Source organism: Oryzias latipes, chromosome 22, assembly GCF_053564925.1.
Source record: "Oryzias latipes strain Hd-rR chromosome 22, Olatipes_Hd-rR_3.1".
In the NCBI taxonomy this organism is placed as follows: domain Eukaryota; kingdom Metazoa; phylum Chordata; class Actinopteri; order Beloniformes; family Adrianichthyidae; genus Oryzias; species Oryzias latipes.
This window is the reverse complement of record NC_136258.1, coordinates 23,044,284-23,067,447: the sequence shown is the minus strand read 5'-3', so window position 1 is coordinate 23,067,447 and position 23,164 is coordinate 23,044,284. Positions and strand designations below refer to the sequence as shown.

The 23,164-nt window shown below is 39.2% G+C and overlaps 1 protein-coding gene across 5 annotated transcripts in view; it reads left to right on the top strand.

Annotated features, from left to right (window-relative positions):
• The window catches only part of dph6 (diphthamine biosynthesis 6), a 57,062-nt gene that overhangs the window by 19,282 nt on the left and 14,616 nt on the right, over positions 1–23,164 (top strand). For 3 of the 5 annotated variants that reach the window (XM_023951413.2, XM_078940841.1, XM_078940840.1), the window contains 7 exons: positions 3,608–3,669; positions 4,925–5,019; positions 5,098–5,191; positions 6,979–7,129; positions 7,527–7,652; positions 9,281–9,410; positions 9,495–9,669. In XM_023951413.2, coding sequence (XP_023807181.1) covers positions 3,608–3,669; positions 4,925–5,019; positions 5,098–5,191; positions 6,979–7,129; positions 7,527–7,652; positions 9,281–9,410; positions 9,495–9,669 — 833 coding nt within the window. Of the gene's footprint in view, positions 1–3,607; positions 3,670–3,818; positions 3,930–4,924; positions 5,020–5,097; positions 5,192–6,978; positions 7,130–7,526; positions 7,653–9,280; positions 9,411–9,494; positions 9,670–23,164 lie in introns of those variants that run through there. The other 2 variants (XM_023951414.2, XR_013653196.1) reach the window with 2 other exon arrangements.

The following is a 23,164-nucleotide window of genomic DNA, read 5'->3' as shown; positions in this document are numbered from 1 at the left end:
GCACTTTCCCCCCTTCTCCCTTCTGTTTGGATTTTTATTTCTTTGTCTGTCTTGGAAAGATTTCTTGATGGCAACAGCTATTTTTTTGGCAGGAGTCTTTTATAGCTTTGTCTAAAGGCTGATACGGCTCACCTACATGGAAAGAAATACTTATATCCTCCATTTAAAGACTAGAATGTTACACATGAATCCCATTTTCTGTGCCTTTTCTCTGCGAAGGGTTGAATTAAAGCCTAGCTGTCAGCTGACACGCTAGATCTTAAGACAATCGCAGACGCCTTCAATCCTGAGCTCAGCTCAGTCTATCTGGAATCTCCTATCTTGTAATTTGGCATTAGGCACAGTAAGCACAATTACACACAGCTACAACTAGAACGAGAGCTCAATGGTGTCGGCTTACCAAATTCAACTATTAAAAGTGAGAAAGCCAATTAAAGCTGATTAAAAGAGATGATTAGATCATGTTTTTGTTGGGTAAAGAATTTATTTTCTGTTGATTTAATATTCTCTTCAGAAAAAGGAAGTTTTCCAGTTTACAAGCCAAACTAATGACATTCTTTATCTTTGGAATATTTTTAATGAATAGTCAATGCATTCTTTACACCTGGATGGCATTTCTCAATACTGTTTGAGTGGCCTGAATGTACTTTAGAAAACTGCTATCAAGAGGCATCCTTTCTGAGGATGTGTGCACTCCTCATGCAACAGTATATGTGTCCTTTCAAATTCATATCTTTGTATTTGTAAGATCCAAATATCACGGCATTGCAGCAAATCAATGCAAATCGCCCTAGAATTTTCTCACCTAATTCTAAAATAAGCTTGATTGTCTTATTTCCTTGGCCAACTTTGTCTTCCTTGTTAATTTCCAGCCCTCAATGCCAACAGGGCTTTTAAAAATTGTAGTCTCTCATTACTAAACTCCCTGGTTTTAAAGTTCGCTGAATTTAATTAGAGTTTTATAGGATAATACAAGGCAAAAAGCCCTTTTAAAAGAGAACTATTCACTCAGTCTCTCTTAGGGAAGTGCAGTCTTGCTGTCTCCTGTGGCAGACTAATGGCAGCTTCTAGTGGGCTTATTTGGGTTTAATGTGGCATAATGAGGTTAGGTAATTGAGTTTAGGTCAAGTTGTAAAACAGGTTCAGAGTAGACAAAGATGTGAAGATCATGTAAATGAGTGGCATTAGATTGGTAAGGGCTCACATCAGTAGGTATTCTTTTTTTTTTTCGTCAAAGCATGTATTACACTAGTGCACACTCATTCCACCTTCCCTCTTGTCCAGATGGTTTCATTCAGTCAGGTACGTCAATTAAGAAAACAGTCGTAGAAGTGCTAAGTGGTCCAGGGAGGAATATTCCACGTTAATTCAATCTTTGCATCATTTTACCTCTCACTCCTGTCTTCCTGGCTATCTGTTGTCTTCTTCCGTACTTGTAAATATCACTTCATGTGTCATATATTATTTAAGAGCTGGGAAGTTAATGAACACATTAAAAAACACTGCATCCACTCAGCAATTTGGAGCCAATTATTAAAATTTGTTAAAAACCATGACTAATTAAAGGGGATATTCAAATGGGATTGAATTTTAATGCTTTTTTTCCACCTCCCTTATTACCTTCATGGCAGGGTTAAGATGAGACGATGTTAAGATTAGATATTCTCACACTAATTAAAACCACAGATCCCCTGGGAGGAGAATACGGTTGTGTTCTTTCGCTCTTCTGTACACCCTTTTAGTCCCCCTCTTTCCAATGATAGTGACCCTGTAATTCCCCCCCGTCCCCTTAATTCTGGACCAAACAGGCCCGGAGGAGAATTACATGTGGGATTAAGACGAACCAAGGATGGGATGCGACATCCCTCCTTCACATCTCCCGTCCATTGCTTTCATCCTTTGCCCCCCATGGGGCCCGAGGATGACACATTAACCTTTGAGGTTGTCAGGACACGAGAGAAGAGACATTCTCACATTAGGATTAACTTTTTCCCTCTAATTAACCACATGAACATGCCCATGAGCAGAGCCATGTGATGAAGGGGCTTCTATTGGATTTTCAGAGAACTTATTAGGCCAATTCAGCAACTTTTTTTATTTCAAGAGACATCAATGTCACAAATGCACATACCCTGTGTGGGTTCTCAGTCGCTCTTTAATTATCATGTCAATCATAGGTAGTTTTAGATATCGGAAGTGGAAACATGTTGAAGGAATAAGAAACCATTTTTGGATTTAAAGAACTTTTTGAACAAGAAAAAAAAATCTTTTTTATTCCAAACATTGCAACTTGTACCAACAAGTAAAGTGTTTGGTGATTCTTTAAATTTGGCATTTCACATTTTAGTCTACCCATTATTCTATTTTTGGCTTACAAATCCAAGTCAAGTCCCAAGTTTTTAGCTATAAATTAAGGTCCAAGTACCAAGTCTTTAGCTTTAAATTTCAGTCAAGTATCAAGTTTTAAGCTATAAAATAAGGTCAGGTCCTTAACCTTTATTGTTTAATTAATGCCAACTCCCCAGTGATAAGCATTAGATTAAAATCCCAAGTCTTGACTTTAACTTACAGTTAAGTCTAATCTTTACATATATTTTAAAGTCAATTCCCATGTCTTTAGCTTTTAACTAAAGTCAAGTCCATAATCTTTAGCTTTGAGTCAAAGCCAAGTCCCAAGTCTTTTGATATAAAATTAAAGCCCGAGTCTTAAAAAATTACTATTAATAATTGGTTGGTTTCTTTTGCACAGATGCTTCAAATGTCTGTAGAACATTTGTCGACACAAGATCTGAAATTTAATGTTTCTACATCTTCCCCAATGAAACAATAGCAAAAAACGTAATCATGCATTTTGTAGACCTTAAGGTAAAAGGACAGATGTCCTTGAGGTACAAATAAGTGAATAAAGTAAAACACAAAAACGGGTAAACACTGTTCACAATTCACAAAAGTCAAGCCTCAAGTCCTTAAGGTCAAATCTAGAGTTTAAGCCAAATCCCATTCTTTTGCGCTTAAATTGTCAGATTTTAAAATATATCTATACATTTCCTTTTGAGGTAGATATGTTTATATTAAAGGGAGAGAGGATTTCTTTTTATATGACTTTGATTCCCAGAAATTTTCTTAATTTGTTGAGCTCCAATGTTTTAGAAAAGTGCTTTTCCTTCTATGCTTGTGAGTCACTTCCAAGATCCCTTTCAGGAAAAGGGGAGGAAAAAGGCAAATAAACACAATCTCTTTCCAGAGTTTACGTTCTCAAATGGAACGATATGTCGGTCTGAAAGGTCAAGGGTGTTTTTTGCGTGTGTTTCGGGGGGTGATGTGGCCAGCAATTGATAATTGTTGCCCTTACCAGGACAGATCTGTGTACATTATTCCCAAAGTCAAACAAATAGATCCAGGGTGCAGGTTTATGTGTGTGTTTTTGAACTGCCTGTAAACCTCCTTGGCTGTCATCTTTAATTACTGTTCACTTTTTCTGATCAGACCTTTTTTCTCCCCTTTCCTTGCATCATTTTTAAATAAAATTGTGTTTAAGTGTTTATTTTTTTTAACTTTTTTTTGTTGTTGTTTAAATTCATGTGTGTTCTTTCCATGTGGATGCCAGGCCTGGATCCAGAGAAGCACTTAGGAAAATCCCTTGCTGACATGGAGCCGTATTTGAAAAAGGTTTTGTCTTTTAAGATATCCTTCGAGATTAGTGTTCATGCTCAAAGTAGGATCTGGTCATAAAATTATGTTACGCTATTTATTTTCATCTAACGTTCAATACATAGTTTAGATTCTACCTTTGTATTTCAACTACTGTATTCTTTTAGCTCGGCTTTCTGATGAGAAAAAGGTCTCATAAGGCTTTCACCAAACACTAAAGCCTCGTTTCCACTGAGCGGTCCCGTCTGGGCCGGTTTAGAATGATCCAGGCAATTCAGGTGAGCATTTCCACTCAAAGTTAGACAGTCACGGTCATGTGTGGTGAGGCTAACAACAACAATGGAGGTCTAATTTTTTTCCGCTTGGTGTTTTGGTTCTTCAAAGCATTTATTGTTGTCTGAGAGAAGACTGTGGGTGGTGAAGAGGAAGACTCCCGCTTTCTTGGAGCTTTCTTTTTTTTTTCGCAATGACCTTCAGCCAATCAACAGGTTTCAAAAGTAACGCTGCTCTAATCAGCTTGTTCCATTTTTCTATGGACCTACAACCAATGGGGGCCCTAAAATGGCATGATTTAGTCTGACTTAATTGGTCCATTTTATATCAGAAACCCTTAAAATACCTGATTGGGCTGAATTGGACCGTACCATACCGCTCAGGGGAAATTAGGAATAATTAGCTCCGCTATTTATTCAAGATCTGCTGCCTCGTAAATATCTACCTCTACTAGGAGAAACTGAAAACAGAAACACACCACAAACTGGACTTCAAATGTGAATAATTCCCACATTAGAATTAGATTAGAGGTTTATGTAGTATACATTTTTATTATTTTACTCTTAGTTCTTTGAATGTATTTTACAGAAATGGTCATAAAAACCTCTTTACTTCTTTCTGAAGATATAATAAACTCTAAATGTGAAAAATGGTTTGACTTTTTTCTACCTGGCACAGCTGTTACAGATTTTTTTTTTAATGAAACAGTGCTTCATAAATTAAAAAAAGAAAGACTCTTGAAATATTTATTGAAATTTGAACCTTTTAATTTATTGCCATAATATGATCTTTATTTTCTTACTTAGTGGCATAATGTTATGGACGATGTGTTTCAATTATTGTGCCGTGACATGTCAAAACTGCTGTTAAACCTTTGTAGAAGAAAAAAAGACAAATCTAGCAAAGTTAAAGTAAAAAAAGAGACTTTGTATTTGTTGTTGTATTACATTTTTTGTGTTCTTATTGGGCCTTGCTTTATTTTTTTCTTTACACTGGGCAGCTTTCTGAAAAATATGGAGTCAATATCTGTGGTGAAGGGGGAGAATATGAAACATTCACCCTTGATTGTCCTCTCTTCAAAAAAAAGATTGTTATGTGAGTAAACACAGTTTAACTTGGAAGGAACTTTATTGTTGGAGATTTTCTGAAGTGTTTTTTTATGCTTTTGCCCAGTGATGCAGCAGAGACAGTGATCCACTCAGCAGATGCCTTTGCTCCAGTCGGCTACCTGCGCTTCACCAAAATGCACACAGAGAAGAAAACCGGCGTGAGTCAAACGTTTCACAAGTACAACGTGTTTCACAAAGGAGATCAATGCTGTTCAATGCTCTGTCTGTTTTACAAGCAAAACTTTGGGTTGCTTTGGGGTTGATCACTTTAAAACTGCTGTCAGGGCAAAAACAAATGCAAGAGCAAAACCCTGTGGTGCCTGATAACTTTGTGGAGGAGAGGAGAAAAAGAGGACTGCAGGGCAGAGTTCAGATCGGGCTCCAGAGGGTCTTTCTATCTCACTCTTGCTTTTGGTTCTTCCCTTCATCCCATCCACATGCTCCTTTAGCCTCACATGGCCTACTTTGACGTCTGCAATATTCGCTGCAGCCTGAAACTAGGCCCAGCTTAATAAACATGTCTGCTCACATTAAGGCGCTTTGCATTCAGGTAGCTGGCTAAGTGCACACATGCAAGAGTTGCAGGCTGGCAATAGGAATTGGCTTTTGGTAAATTGGAAGCTGAATTTGGCCTCAAAGACTAATGAAGATTTTTTACTTTGTATGCATAGAAAACATTTTGAAATCTTTATTATTATATTTTCAATCTAATCAGCTAATTTGATAATAATCTGTGCAGCAAATGAGAATCCCTAAAGACGAGTGCTCCTCTCTTGCTATTGTAGTGGTTTCTGAGCTTTTGGGGAGGAGGGGTTAGGATGCTTAAGAAATACTCAAAAATCTACATGTCTGCAAGCATGTGCTTTGCAACGTTACTTTGCACACTAATATGCACATGTGCTTTTGTGTTTATGTGCAAATGCCTGTTCTTGTACTGTATATCATAAGGGGGGGTGGGGGTGGGGGGATGGGACTCTTATGGACAGAAAACATACCCCCATCCTACAACCTCTTTGACCCTGCAGCCTCACTCCCTACAGCTATATATTTTTTCCTTCCCCTCTCCCACCACCGCCCTCACCCCAAGCACACAAGCACACATACATGCTCCCTTAGCCCCTTTTTGCCTGCCCCCCCCCCTTCCCCCAGGTTGCTTTGAGAAGAGCAGAGAGAGCTAAAGCCTGCAAGAACGGGGGGGGGGGCAACCAGGGGAGAACCTGCCCTGGTTCAGCCTTCTGAAGCTCTTCTCGTCAGGGTGACAGATCCACGGTGACACCAGCACTAGAGGAAACTGCACCGAGGGTTGGACCACCATGATTTGCCCTCCATTAATGCTAGTCAAGCTATTTTTCATGCTGGCCAGGAGAGAGGGGCTGAAGTATAATTAATTTGATTATCATATGGCGTAATGCAGCTGACAGCAAATTTGGAGGGATGGGGTGGAGTTGGGGGTGGGGGGGGCAGACATGAATGAATGTTGGGTTAAGAAAATATGAAATATGTATTTAAATATGTGACGCCCCAGCAAGATTTGGCAGGTAATATGTGCGCCTTAGAGAATGGTAATTATTTGTTATTTAAAGGCAAGGCTGGAGGCAGCAGCAGAACAAACAGGATACCAAAAAAACTAGTGAAATCCAAAACATGTCTCACCCATCTAGTCATGAGTTTTGACTGACAGGCAGCATGATTGAATCTACAATATCAGAAAACACCACTCCCTATTTGCCTGAACCACGAATATGTTAGCATGTTGTTTCATATTCATTCACCTTGAAGTTATCTGTGCCTTGGTCCCTGTCATGCAAGACTGACGCACAAACATAGTTCACTCGTGTTGGAAAAGGTTGGCTAATTATACAACGTTTTGTCTGTCCGTGCAAAAGGCTTTCTGCTCTTTGGTGGGCATTTGGCCTGATGTATTCCCTGTGGTGCTTCATTGCAGGACTTGGTGGCAGGAGCTTTGCCCCATGGTAGTTGTCCTTGCCAGAAAGCCATTGACAAGATGACAGAGGAGTTGGAATATGCTGATCAAGCTGAAGACAACCCGTGCAAATTTACATCAAATTCTGACCTTAGTTGTCAGGGAGGCCACGGTGGGATTCATTTGTTTGTGAGACACGCACGTGCTGATGTGCGTGCATGGGTGTGCGCTTACGTCTGTGTGTCAAATGATATCTTTTAGTGGTGGGAGTGATCCCTGAATCTTTGTCATAAGCAACCAGCATTGTAATATCAGTGTTTTTTAACTGTTTGACAAGACTTTTTGGGATTATAGATTTCAATCATTTCTTTTTTCCTTTGTTTTTTAGTCAGACTTGCTTAATGTCTTTAGCAGTTCACCCCATGATTGTAATTATGAAAAGTACTCTACATCCTTTCAAATTTCCAATCAAACATGATACAAAAGTGAACTCTGTGTTTTTTTTTCCTTGCTTTATCCATGAAGTTGTACTCACATTTTTCGTATTGATACTGAACCTATATTTGCAGAAATTCTTCCATCTGTCTCCCAAAGAAGCTCCAGAGGTTTCCAGTGGATCTCTGGCATCAGTGGGCTCCAGAGTGAAGACACTGGGATTGAAGGACAGACTCTGGCTGCTTTCAAAATGCTGCAAAGTATGTTAAAGTGTTAAAAAGTTCCTAGACTAGAGCATTGGAAGCATTGAAAAAAAAAACAAATTTTCCAAAAACTTTCAAGTCCGATTTCATGAAAACCTTTAGACAAAGTGACCACGGAATAAAAGGAGATTCTATCGCTAATAGTAAATGTTCATGGAAATCTGAGTCATGGCAAATTTCTGTTAGGATTTACTTTGGGGAGTCTAGAAATGTAATAACTAACAGAAGAACACGACTTCAAGCAAACTTTTGATTAGTGTGTGTCCTTTTTCCTGCTGTGTTAGCCAGACTCACAAGAATATGTAGCACCCGTTTGACAAGTCGTTTCTTACTCAGAAGTGTTTCTCAACTCAGCATGCAAACCTTGTGTCAGAGTCGCCTGTCAAACGAAAAAGACATGGTGAGCTGACCACCAATCAACAACAAGCATTTCAAATTAACCCCAGACCAGGCTCTTGTTTTATCTGCTCATATTCACACACACATACAGACACGCAAACATGGACGAGTTATTGTTTTTGCCCTAAAGAAGTTTAGAAGGGCTCACTTTCACTGTTTTTTTTTTTCTTCTCTTTTTTCCGTTTTTTTCTGATGGAGATACAAGAGCGAAAGATGAAAAGCATATTTAATGTTTATGGTGGTGCTGGGCTGAACAGCCTTCACAGTTCAGAGACAATATTAAACAAGTTAATATTTAATGAAGAACCTCTTTGTATAAAGGCGATGCAGGCTGAGATGCTGGTGTTAGCAAAGGAAAAACAAACTTGAAGATCTTTCAGATGGGAGGCTGTGCTTCAAGGGTTTGTCCTGTGTTTACATACAAAGCCCACAATGTGCACACATGCTCTATTGTGTTGGAGTTCTTTTCACAGAGATGGACAGTTTTACTACTTTAAACAAGAGGTTGGCTTTTGCGCAGCCTCCCCAAAATTCCTGATAAATCAGGCAGAGGATTTTCTTTGTCTTATCTATTTGATTGTTGTGTTGTAAAGACTACTTTAGGTTAAATTTAGCTGTCCCTCAAAAGGTATCCCTAATCCTGCACCACAATGCTTTACCAATGGTGGAAGGCGTTTGAGCTGAAGAAGTGTTGTTTTATTTCCTCAATGGGAGCTGGAGAAAAACTGCTGAGGTGTTTACTCAAATGGAAGTGACAACCTTGCAAAATGGTTCTTTGTAGAGAAAATATTCTTCATTGTTAAATGATCATCTTGTTGGAAAACTATCAGGTTTCTAACTTTTAAAATGAAGTTTTTTTCCTATACAACCTTTATTTACAAAAGGTTGATTACAAGTCGATTAATAGTGACAAAACAATACATTCATGTAAACAACAAGAACATTTGATTTTAAAAATCTACTTCTGGATGCTTCAGACCAAATAATATAAAAAATATTTTCTAACAATCATGCCTGTTTCCTGCTATTTTGTGTCTAACGAAAGTGTTTTCTACTTAATTTTAGACAAATGTGATGTTTTAGCCTATAGTTTTTATTCAATTTTGAATCAAATTAAACTTGTTTGCGTGTAATATTGCTGCTATAACTTTACTACGATGTTATATATCAGGTTGTATCACGTATTATGTCACTGATGCCGTTTTTTAAAATCTTTGTATCTCCAGAAGAGTTGGAAAGCAGATGTTTGGCGGTGAAAAACATTATTTTGGTTCACTTGTATGTGAGGAGCATGCAGGACTTTGTTGCTCTTAATGAAGTCTATAAGCAACATTTCACCACAAATCCCCCAGCCAGGTAAACGTCCTTCACCTCTCTTTTGTCGGGAATTTTGTTGTTGTTGATGTTGTGATGAAATTTCTTCCTGTTCCATTGGTGCAGGGTGTGTGTCCAGGCACCACTACCTGCTGGTCACCTCCTTCAGATGGACTGTCTGCTCCATAACCGGCCTGAACACTTAGAGGAGAGCCGTTTCTGTCCGAGAGAAGCCCTCCATGTCCAGAGTCTGTCACACTGGGCACCAGCCAACATCGGGCCGTACAGCCAGGCCCTGAGGGTAAGACTCAAAATCCTCCCACAGGAGCACTAGTGCACAGCCGTCCTGACAGCCATTAGATTTGTGGCAGTAAAAAAAAAGAAAAGTGCTGCAGTTTGAGGCTACATGTTTTTTTTTTTTAACAAGTTAGAAAAACTGATAATACTTCCTTTAAAATGTGACAGTTGCAGGAAAAAGTTAACTTGTACATAAACAGGGCACAGATATCTGTTTCAAAATAGCTTCTGTACGTAGCTTTGTGAGTGTACTTTTATAATAACCTGCTCTTCACTTATCATTTTTATTGCATATTTAAACCTTTTCACCCTTAATTCTCATTTTTTTAATCTAATTGGTTCCTGATAGAGGCAAACTTTTGAAAATTGTTTAGGTTGAACTGAGGTAAAAGTGTGTATCTTGGAAGTTGCCCTTCACTGGTGGTTTCTTGACACGTAACTGAGCATAAACCGTCTAAATAATCAAACATGTTTGTGACTCTCATGCTTTGTTTAGCTGTGCTGTAAAAAACAAAACAGTTGCCACGTTTGACTTGTATTTAGATGGATGTCTTTAGATGCAGATGATGGTGATTTCATGCGATGGATTGTTCTCACGATTGCTTTTGTCTATACACGTAAATATGTATCCCTCTCATAGTGGGCAGTGTGTATCCACTTTTGCACTTGTTTGTAAAGCTGCACGTTGAACGTCTTTCATATTGTTTCCAACCCAAAATAAGAATGTGAAATTCAAAGGCAGAGCAGAGGAAGTGTAGGCCGTGGTTACACGGTTGGCTTGGTGTTGTGTTTATCCAATGTGTATTATATAGGATTACACTTGTCAAGGTACTGTCAACAAGGATAGTGTCCATCTCCTCTACACTGTCCTTGATCCTGCAGCCAAATCCGCCTGTGAGTGAGAACATGTGTGGATTAGCCATTCGTTCAGAGCTTGACGGCATATCTCAGCAGCATGGCTCTGAAGTTCAGTTTGGATTCCCAAGATGGAACCTACAGAGCCCGGTTTGCTTTTAACATGCCAGCAGTGTTTGATTTCCTCAATGGAGCCTCATTGAGACATGAAATTGAAGTCAGCTGTGTGAATGTGCTGTTGCCTCTGGAAAACAGTCTAATCTCTCATTCCTCTAATTACCATTCATATTCAGAGCAATTTGAGAAAACAATGAGAGGAGTTCGCTTGCTCAGAGCTGTGCGTTGCACTTCACACGACCCCTGTGTACCCCCTCAATGTCTACTCCTCCTCCACGCAGCAATGGTTTAATTTGATCAAAAATGTATTAACAGCTCTTCAGTGCAGCCAGAGAGTTTTACATATTGATATAATTACCCCCTTGCTGTGAGCAAGCATGTAGCTCCACCCCACCTCACCGCCACAATGTTGTCTCCATCTTAATGACAATTTTCCTTGGTAACTGTTGCTGCGTGACAACCATAGAGACAAGGCTCCGGCAAACTGTTGTCTGAGACCAAGCAAGAGAACTCTATGTGCTCACAAAGTTAAGAAGGGATCCATTTAGCTGCGAAAGTCCTGAAAAACAAAAGGATCCAACTGATATCAGTGATCAATGAAAGGGCCTATATGATGCAAAAAACAACTTTTTGAGCTTCTAAGTGTATTATAATGGGAATTCCTCACAAAAAACAACCCCAAAGTGGTATTTTGATCCATTCACGCATTTCTGAGTATCCCTCTAAAAACCTTTCTCTCTGAGCACCAGCCCCTCCCAATCCATGGAAATGAGTTGTGTCTCACATTGTGATGTTTATAAGTGAGGAACAGCCCCTTCAAGGGGGAGTCTGCGCTGCCAGCCCCTCCCCCAGACTAACACAAACTTTCTCTGCGGAGCTAGCAGTGATTGGTAAAAGGCTTTCATTCTATATGTATAACATGGACATCCATCTTTGCAAAAGTTAGGATGTTGTTTGTTTTCATGGGCGAAACGCAGACTCTAGTTAGACTTCATGAAATGGGGGGCACCTATGTGGAGCCAAAGGCGATGCCTAAGAGATCGAGTTGTCTTTCTTCCTTTTAAGAAAATTTAAATATAAATGTAAATTTCTAATTAGACAATCACACAGCAGCAACTCACTGCATTTAGGCATGTAGACATGGTCAAGGCGATCTGCTGCAGTTCAAAGCGAGCATCAGAATGGGGAAGAAAGGTGAATGAAGCGACTTTGAACGTGGCATGGCTGTTGGTGCCAGACAGGCTGTTCTTAGTATCTCAGAAAATGCTGATTTACTGAGATTTTCACCCACAACCATCTCTAGGGTTTACAGAGAATGGTCTGAAAAAGAGAACACATCCAGTGAAAAACTCTTACTTTCGTTTGTTTGAATGTGATTTACTCAAATTAATTGATATCTGTAGCTACAGTAAAGAAAACGTCCTTTTTTCCTGGGTTGCTTTAGGAGCTCCTTTCCTCAGCCTGTTCATTTCCACAAGAATCAGGATAAAAAGAGAGTCAGGGGATTCAATCACCGACCCTTCCTGTAAGGCAACACTTTTCCTGCTCCTTCTAGCAGTGGAGAAAATCCTATTTCATGTTTTTAATATTTTAGAAGTTTGATCTATAAAGCTCTAAGCTGTTTGAGTTGTAGATGTTGCGAGCCAAAATGCAACTGATGTCTCCTGTCTAGCCTGTGATAGGACTATTTTGGTTTTTTATGTGTGCCTGGCATTTGATAAACAACACATGGCCAATGACAGAACGGGGCATTGCATATTTTTATGATGGTTATCCTGAGAGGGCTGCTGCTGGTGGAGTTATTGAGGAGCTGTGTTTCAGATTGGCATGTGATGGATGCTGGACTTTCAAAATCCATCCGTCTCTTCATCTGTTTGCTCGGCTTGTCCTGTCTCTCTGCGTCTGCTCATGGAAATGGCAAGCTGACTGAATGTCGACTCTGCCTAGCAAACTGACAGATTTGGATCTGACTTGATTTAAAGAATTAGTTAACCTTTATAATGTCAGCGCTAGGGGGGCGTGGGGGTGGTTTCCTATGGGTCGATATACAATATGGCAACCATATTTAAAGCTGCACAATGAAACTTCGTTTTTAATTTATGGATAAATTTAGCAATTCATACATAGTGTACATTGATTAATCTTAAATCTTTATTTATAATAATAAACATTTGGTTTTTTGCACTTGTTTTTAATAAGTATTTTTAGAAGGTTAGATGTAAAAGAAAAACAAATTATTTTGATAAAAGAAACGTCAAACGTGTTTTGCTTGTGAAGAAAATAAGGTGTTTCTATCTTCCCTAAATGGCAAACTATGAAAGCACGATGAATATCTTTACTTACTATCAACATGTTAAATTTGATAGTAAATGAATATTTTTAAAATGAAAAAATACTGCACTTAAAAGAACCCTATTGTCTGTCTAAATTGATTCTTGTTTGGAACGCCTTTGGTGGCACATTTACAGTCAAACGCAATAGTCCCGTATGTCTGAATAGGACTATCAGCTGAATGGTTGTTAAACATCTCCTCTTTCCTGTTAAGGTAAGTGGCTCACCCCTGGGATATTTGCTGGGAAATTATACTCACTGATCAGATTCTGCGGGGTGTGTTTAGGGAGCCGACTGCACCAGCCTCAGGTTGCTCCTGAGCAGCAACCTCGTGTTTCAGTCCCTTAATTGTGAGTGACAATCAATAATAAGGGAGATTGTCTTGCCCAAGCCCACGATAGGATTTGCATTGAATTTTTTGTCTTTTTTTGTTTTTACTTCTCCTGTCCAACAGCATTTGCATTGGATTTTTAACATTGTCAAAGTGGACTTGTGAGCCATCAGGACGGAAGCGAACCCGACGGTGCCCATTAACATCGAAGGGAGGAGTGTACTAAGGCGGGTGATAGAATTCGAATAATCTTCTTACTGTACTAGAAATATCTAAAAACAACGGGTTGAACTTTCTTTGTTCTTTTTGATGGTGAGTCTAAAAGTCTAAGAGAGTTTAGCCCACCCATGGTGGACAGGAGAAGGAATTCAAATCACAGAGTGATTTTTTTTCCCACTCTGATTATCTTTTGATCTATTGTAAAAGCATTCCCAGTGGTCTTTTTAATTATGATTATGCCGGGGGTTTTTTGCCAATAAAACCTGTCATTTTCTAGGACATCGTTTCATTAAAAATTTGCCTCTGAGTTGTGGCCACGACAGGTAGGTGCTGAGCATCCCCACCCCCTTTTCCCTCCCCGTTGCTGAGCGCTCTGAGCAGGGAGCTTGCTGGATCACCCAGCATAATTTCTGCGACACAAATAAGCAATTGTCCAATTTTTATTTTTTCCTTTAGCTCTAATACATCAATTGAAAGAAAAAAAATACTCAGAAAAGCAATTCTAAGCTTAAGATTATTTTTATATGTCTATCGTGAGAAAAAATGTAATCAGAGTTGTTCTTTATAGCAAAAAACTTACTATGTATAAATCATTTTCTATGTAAAGTAAAAAAAATATTATTAAGTTAAAACTAGTATTTTAACTGTTAAAAATTATGAAATTAGTCTTTGTTCTAAGGTGGAATATTTTTATAAATTTAGTTATTTCCATTTATAAATGTAAGAAAGAAAAGGGACGAATGCAGAAATTAAGACAAATGCTTAAGTTTAATGGTTAGTTCAGTACTTCACCGTTATGAAAGAAACGGCTTTCAAAATTTAACAACTCACCACATCAAGTTTCCCTGCGCCTCCTTCAACTTCCTCAGCACATATCTAGAGACTACATCCACCTCAATTACCACTGAAGAGTAATTAGCTAAAAAACAGTGCATGCATCTGCGTTCGAGGAGGTATTCATGCAGCAAGAACAGATTAATTAGGACATTTAACTTCGTTTCTAATACGACAAAATTAATCCTATAAAATATGAAGGTTCTCAGAGGAGGTGCCTGTCAGCATCTGACGCGTCTCCCCTGTTTGCCATTATCTATTAAAACCTTGCTTTTATCTTGCCTCTCTCCTGTCATACTTTATGGATTTTTTCATAAACATGGCCTATACTTCATAAATGTCTCAATTTTCTAGTCTATTAACATTATTTCAAAAGCGTTTGATAAAAGGGGAGAGCGGGCGTGAAATAATGCACCAATAATAGGAAATGCTGGAGGCTAGAACAGTAGAAGCAGCTCTCCAGCATGCAAGCTCAGACACTGTGAGGGATGTTATCAAGTTTAATAAAGGAACAAATGATCACTTCCAACTCAGAAAGAGGGGGGTTGAGGCAGGGATGAAGGGGTGGGGCCAGGAGAACAGTTGTCGAGTAATTGAGTCGATGAAAAATGAGGTCTTGAAGGCTCAGCGGTTTGAGCAGTTGTGAGATTGAAGGCTGCTGGAAGCTGCTGTGTCCTCTGCCACGTGTGTTCGCTCCTCTATGCAGCAGATGATTTTAACACAGATTTTTTTTTCCGTTTAATTTTACTCGAGGCACAAGGAGGATAGGCTCGTTGTTTCTTCTCCGGAATTGTGTGCATCAAGTTCATCCCTTTTGTTAGGGGAGGACCAGAGCGGTTTTTGACTGACAGCCAAGCTGCACCTCAGAGCCTCTCCCCAGCGAGCATTGATTCAGCTCCCATCTCTGAGCATCACCTGAGCATCTCGGTGAGCTCATTCCTAAACACCAGGGTCAGCTGTCTTCACTTGAACTGGACACGTTGGAAATACACTGATCAAACCCAGCAGGACCTGACCACAGACGCATGTCTGCTGTACGCCCTGAGGCCAGACTTACAGGGACACACACATACACCTGTGTGCTCTACGTGATAAGCGCCCGCTGTGTGACAAGGTGAAATGGTTTGATTGAAAAGAGTCACGGTCCAGCCAGTCAGTCATTCATGACTGACAGGAAAGGCTTAGCCATTCAAATGAGTCCAATGCAAATACTGCAAAAAGGCTGTTGAGTTCAAACTCTTTACCTCAAAGTATTTGAATAATTCTCACCTCGTTTTGTGCTGACAGCATGTTGTTTATTTTTTTATTCAATGTAAACTCAATTGTTCAACACAAACATGAACTCTTTCCCCTAATTCAGCCAAAGCAATAAATCTGCGTTGACACTTGGCCATCGCTTCATCTTTGGATGAAGCTGCTCAAAGGGGGATGGGAACCTGTGCCTTTAAATGTGGATGCATATGTGTGAGAGGTCAACTCGTGGCACCTCTTTAATCCGATGAAGGGGTGGTTTTATTGGAAGTGGTAGACGACAACAGGGGTAATTATGTTGTTTTCCCTACCCTATCCTCCAAGGCTTGTGCTTTCCCTTCCTCTCCCGCTGTGACGGCACAGAGGCTGACCTGCCATGACGGCCTTCATTTTCCCGCAAAAAAAAAGTATCCTCTGCTCCGGTGTACTGTGCTGCTGCCGCGGCACCATGTGGGCGCAGGCTAGTATCAGCTTGTACCAGGCGAGGACAGGGGAAGGACTGGATCTGTCAGAGTGCATCGGCTCTCAGGCAATGGCGTTCGCCTGCGCTGCGCCTGTGCCTCGGCCCCTGCCACACGCCAACTCATTAATGGGCTCAGGCCTGACAACTGATCCTAATTGTCTTTGAGCAGCTCTTCATGTATTATTGGTGCCTGACTGCTTTGGTTCATGTCAACAAGCCATGGGAAGTCGGGAGAGGATAGCCACAGCTATCGTGCCTCTTTTTCTTTCATGTTTATGCACACAGTGTGCAGACAAACAAGCGGAGATCCACATCAGAGTGTTTACACATTTACTGTGTGTATATTCTTCGGTTATCGTTCTGGGATCTGCTGGTCCTTATGCTGGGGGTCTCTAGTGAATCCATATTCACCTAAACTAGTCAATCATTTCTGAAGGATTGTAAATAGAAATGATATCTTATCGAGTGAGTCTCTCTCAGGGGACTATCAGAACATTTTTATTTCAGTTTGATAAATCTAATCAGCTTTAGAGTACAATTACATCTGATAAATGACAAATGCTGCATTGTAGATTTGAGTCAACAACAATGCTGCATTAGTGAGAGAGCACCAGTGTTTGCTTCTCAATTTGTCAGGGCTGATGAGCAGTGGAGGGGTGAGCGGTTCAAAGACATCAAGAAGGCATCTGAAAAGCATCGTGTAAAGATGGCACAGCTGCAGACATCTGCCAAGACACTCGCACTAATACAATTGCAATCACAAGCATCCAGTCAAAACACATCATTTTTCCTGCGTGAATTATTACCCCTATATCCAGCTATTTACTTCCTGTTTGGCCCCCCTATTTGAATAGTGAGAAGGAAGAGGTGGGATGGCTTGGCTTTTTATTTGTGAAATGAAATAACCGAATACCGAATGCATAGATAAAAAGCGTAGCAGCGTGTCCTGTCCACTCCCATCACTGTCTAAGAGAGGAGAGATGTATGACCATCCTATTACTATGGTAACTAGCCACTATATTCAGAGCTGCCCGGGTGTGCTTTTTTTCCCCCACCATGACGGGAGGGCATAGCTGACAGGGCCTGTGCACACACAAACACACGCTCACATTGGAAAAAAAAAAGAGGTTGCCTCTGAAATCTACACTTGTGGCAAATATAGACAGAACAATATAGGGGCCAACTCCTACACATAGGTGGGTGTTAACACCCAAACACGACAGTGAGGCAGGAATTAGGAAATGTAATCTGTTACCTTGTCAATATTTTACTTCTTCTAATAATCTTTTATCTGAACAGGAGAATTAAAGCAATCTTGCAGTACAAGAACTTGATCAAACCTTAAGGAAAATGGATTTGAACTGATCTGAGAAGATTGTCTTAACACATTATAAAAATGTTTTTTTTTTCTTCTTTTTGTCCAGTACTAATGTTGCAGCAAAACCAGGACTGATGTTCCTGACAAACACAATCTGTACAACATGTCTCAGAGGTTAAGAATGGCTTGTGGTGAATTTATCCTCCTGCAATTCTCCAGGCTTTTTTGCTGATTATTCATTAAGCTGCAAACATTTAGAACAACTAGACAGAAGGAATTACTTAGCCCAGGTCAAGATGGGACTGTCTGCATTTTGTCTTTGATTTATAAAGATTATTTCTTAGAAGTACTGAATTCAATGTAAAGCAGTTTTTAAAAACTGTTTTTTCATAGATTCCTTCAAAACCCATTTTTTGAAAGCTGCTGGAAAAAACAAGGCTTCAGGGTTTTTTTCTTTTTTCAGAAGTATCAATATTTTAAATATTTTTATTATATTTTGGATATTGTAGATTGATACTCTAAAGATAATGTTGCTCTTCAAGTTAGGTTTTCATTCACATTGTTTATTTTGATTCAATCCATACAAAATATTTTGCATTTAAATGCAAAAAATATCAATCTTGTCTCAAATATTATTGTTTTCTGCTAACTTATTTTACAGTTATGCACTTTTTACAAATTTTAATCAGATGCATTGAGAAAAATATTATCTGTATCAGATAATTCATTTATAAAAAAAGTTAGTTTTGGAAAAATATGATTATGAGAGTTTTCTCTTCTGATTTTTTGTGTTTTGCTTTTAGATGTTTTGCTTAAAAATAAGTTTGTAAAATCACTAGCATTTATTGATTAAAAACGACAAGAAAAAAAATAATTTCATATTTCACTGAATCTGAATTTTGTTAATTTTTTAGGCTTATTTTTTCACTTTTTTTTTCAAAATTCCCACTTTCCACTTTAGAAATGATCTCAGTTGTTAGTGTGAATAGTTTGTCAACACTTAAATGAAAGACAAAAGTTGAGAAAAAGAAACTTAAAAAAAAGAGAAACTTTTAAAGCTGCCTGGCCATCCAGTCTGTAGCTTTAGTGCTTTAGTGCACTCCGTTATTAAAAAAAGCTGTGTACCTTTTTAGTGCAGCCATACTGCCATCTATTGGTCAACAGAGGAACTACGTATCTTGTGCATGTGTGTGGCTTGTTTGCCTTATTTCTTCCTTTCTGTAGCATTTGCTTTGTTTATCATTTATTCATTGTCATTTTCTGACTACAAAAATTTGTCTTTTCAAAATATAAAATAAAATATCACCCAAGCAGACATAAAAGATTCTATTTTAAGTGTGTTCATTCAGATTCAAATACAGAATTTAAATAGATTTAATCGCATGATGTTCCTGTCTCAGACATAAGGACTTATCTTAAATACTATTTTGTTTTTGTTGACATATTGACGTTGCATCGTCTATTGTTTTTTGTTGTCTTTGGTATTGGCCAGACCATGAAATGTTGCCTTACAGATCAAAAATATACAACTACAGTAGAGACGAAATGGTCGCAGCTGGATAGTGAGACGGATTGTGGGATGAGGGTTGCAGTTTCAGCATCATTCAGTCAGACAACATGCCCCTCAGCTGAAACAGCGAGACCCACCCCGATTCTCTTGAATTAGAGAGATTAGCGAGAAAACGCATAATGCAGGATGATGGAATTTGTCATAATTTGCATTGTCCTGGAAAGATTCAGCTTGATAGAGCGATGCATGGAGGGGCTTGTCATGTCCCACGGGCAGGTCATAGAGGAAGCTTGGCAGAAATGATTTTTGCGATATGTGCATCAGTCGTAAAAGCCTCACAACCAATTTGTCAAAAAATGTGAGGTCGGGACAGTTGAAGGCAGCAGGGCATTTTGCCTAACGCAATGAAAAACCATGCCCCTCCATCACTCTTCATTCACAGTCGAGCTTTGGCATGGTACAGTGCTCCAGTGCAGTGGGCAATTTCATTACAACAGCCTTGGGTATTTGTTTTCTTGTATTAAATTTTATTATTCTTTCTTTTTTTTTTTTTTTTTTTTGCATTTTCTTAGCAAAAGTAAATTTACCCAAGAATTCAAAGGGCTCAATTTCTTAAAAATTAACAATGTGTCCCCGTTCTCTTTATTGATTTATTTATTTGTTCGCGTGCTAATTTTCAGGTAGATATTGTGGGCATTTAACATTCAGGTTCAGTTGAATGTAAAGTTGAGTCTAGACCTTTTGAATCACTGCTCCATGCAGTTGATGCTCTGTGGGGTGAGCATTTTCAAGAAAATCAGGCTAAAAACGGCAAAATAAAAATACAGCCTGAAGGATGTGGGGGGTTGGGGAATGGCCAGTGTCCCCCAGACTGACCACACATTGTTTAAAACAATAGCTTATCATATGAAAATTGCGTAATTTAATGCTAATGTAGGTCATTTTGAAAATATTAACAATTCAGAGCATATTTAGGCAATTTTAGACGCACAAAAATGCATTCAGAAACCTTGTGCTCTATTTGTGTTCCCTTGTGCACTTTATACAGCTATTTATGTCACCAATTAAGTTACACTGATGTTGTGTGACAGTTGAGCATACATGGGTTAGACTCAAACTGGAACGCAAACAGAAAGGCGAAAAGAAAAGGAGTGATAGTGGCGAAAGAGGGAAAAATGGAAAAAGGCAAATGCATTTTCGCTTTTTCCATAAAGTCGTACACTAAGACGACCAACAAAGTGAGAGGTTCTGTAGGATGGAAGAAATTTGTGGCTCCCCTCAAAGCTTTGCATTTGTAGAAATAAGGTGTCAGAAAAGGCAGGATTTCCTCAGGGCGCCGCACAACATGAGCCCATTTCTTATCATTTCCCATTTCCAGACGTGATCTGCTTTGAATTCACTAATGCTGAAAGAGCCCCACAGACTTGAAGCCAGTTTAAGATGAAATCACAGCAACACAAACCTGACAAACTGCCATTCAACACACAAGGATTAAACGGCCTTTGCATGTCAAATCCCTGCCAAAATGTTCAAGTCATACATGCTCCTAAAGGCAGAACATACAAACGAACTTCAGTATTCATACTTTTGACTCTTTTCAGCTGAATTTCTAAAGAGATTTACAACAGAGAAAACTGACAAATAACAGGCAAACTTTTAGTTAATTTTACAGTATCAAAGCGTATATCCACTTTTTGAACCTGGATGTGGTGCTCATCACTGCTGCTGACCACAAAGCATGATTTGAAAAGGACACACAAAATTCTAAAATAATCATGGACACCCTTAACCTGAAAATGTTCTCTTTTACATAGTCCTAACTAGAATAACTAGAAACTGCTAATTGCAAAATAACTTCTGCCCCCCAAAAATCAGTTCACATAGTTATCTGTTTTTGGGCCTTCATTACCTCTTGGTTACATGGCTCAATGCTTAAGAGAAAGGTTATATCATATTAATCTAACCTATTTTACTCATTTTGCATTATCATTTTCCTAGTTAAATTATGTATGAGGTCTCAACGGGGAGAAATGTGACCATTAGCATATCCGATAGGAATGGTAGGACAGTTTTCCACCTTTCTCTGTCCTTGGAACCAGGCGGAAAAACCTGACTGTTAGTCAATACCAGGTCATTTTATCCAGACCGACCTAGTTCATCTACACCATTCCAAAGCTCCCCTAATGACACTCAGAGACGTTCTCAACAAGATGGGGGGCCCAGAGGGCTCCAGCACCGACGTGAAAGTAGTCTGGCACAGACATCCGTAGAAGCCCTTTGACAAAAACTGCAATTAGGAACACCTCAGACGCACCAATGTGAAACAAGACACTGTTAAGGTTTGGAAGCAGACGCGGCCAGGCGTTTCCTGAGCTCATTTACTTGTGCTGCTGTCCAAACATACAGAAATAGGATAATAATTGTCTTTGATGCTGGTGACCTTTTAGCATTTTCTGGCTCCATTAGCAAAGATGATGGTGGTGTGACCATAAGGTTAAAGTAAGGATAATATAAAACAAAAACCAGAAAGAATTGTTCCAGTAATTGCAGTCTTGTCTTTAAGATTGTGAAAACTGGTTTTGGAATTAGCCTTGAAGTCCATTTAATGTTTAAAAATGAGAGACTTTTTTGATGCAGCTGTAATATGGGAAAAATGTGAATGTTTATCCTAACAGGGATACTGCAAAGACGAAAAACAACGTATTTTTGACTAATTTCCGGTTAATTTTCAATCACCTCCCTCAATTATTGTAGATCCAAAATTACTAAGAAATAGAAAAACAAATATAAACTAATAGAAATGTGTTGTATTAATTTACTGTCCCAATGGAAGACATTATCCCATTTCTCTGAGGGCCATTTAGACTGCTAGGGCCAGTATTTGAAAAATACTTACCTTGTTAAAGAAAGTTTAATGTCATACACAGTTGTCTGACCCTTATGAATATTAAAGCTTCTCGTCTCCTGCTTATTAAAGATGCATGTGGCGTTGTGGTTGTTGATCACGTTTAGAACGCCCATGCAAATTGGACTGTCTTCCCTGTCAAGGCCTTAGATGAATAATGTAGTTGTGTTGTGTATTCGGGAACACACCATTGACAGTCAATTAACAAGTTTGATTGGTGTGTGAACTCATTCTTTTGAACTGTTAATTTTATGTAAATAGTATTCATTCCCCTTTTACATTGTCTTTGCCCCATCTAGGATCAACAGACACCAAAAAGACCCCAGATCCCCAATTCCACCTCCCACTAAGAGAAACCAGAGTGGGATCCTTAATAATTGATCATCACACACCTGCTTGGTAGATGCTCTGGGAGTCTGCCTTTAACAGTCAAGGGACCCCATGCTATTACCTTTTGATATTCAAATTGACAAATGGAGCTATAGTCCTTATGAATTCCGAATGAGGAGAAAGTGCGTTAAAAGATTGTGGCCACCCGTCCAACCTGATGGAGCTCTCCTTTGTTGGACTCAATGTGATGGCATTTGATGGCTCATAAATGGAATGCCAATGACAATTTGTTGTTGACGTTTGAGAATTTAGCTTTTATGTTTGGCCATCACAGTAATGCAGGCTCCTAGGCAGATCATGCTAGCAGGTAAATGATCCAGTGATTGATCCGAGTGGTTGACAGCGGTGAGAGCCTTATCTCCCTCCTCTCTGCCCTCTCACTCCCTTCCGCACCTCCAGCTCATCTTCCCTCCATCTCTCGTCTCATGCACTGTCCTAGCAATTTGCAGTAGCAGAGATGGAAGCTGAAGCTTCATCAAAGCTGACAAGTGAACCCAGGAGCTGAGGATCATGGCAAACCCATTCAATTATGGAAATTAAATGACAATGTCTGCCCTCTAGCCAAACAGTTATCTGGGCAACATCATGTTCTGCTAGTATTTAATCAAAGTCGGGTTTCATATGTTAAAAAAAGCGGAATATTTTGAAGTAAATTTTCTAATTTAATAAGAGGTGTGTCACTGTCTGCCATCATATGCAAATGCTTCAGTTTGGCAGTTCTAAACTGATCAAAACCAATTAAAAATGTCTTAGAAATACAAATTACATTTCATGTAAAGGGTGCCAACTCTCAAGAAGTCCCTTTTGTCCCTTCTAACCCTTCTAATCTCACTTGTAACCCAAAACCCCTGGCTGTGTCTCAGCAAATCAGTAAATAACCCCGTTCATGTATCAATTGATCCTCTCAGGAGATCTGCATATCCACATGGGTCCCTGCCACTCTAAACACATCACAAGCCTCTTTTTGCATCGACC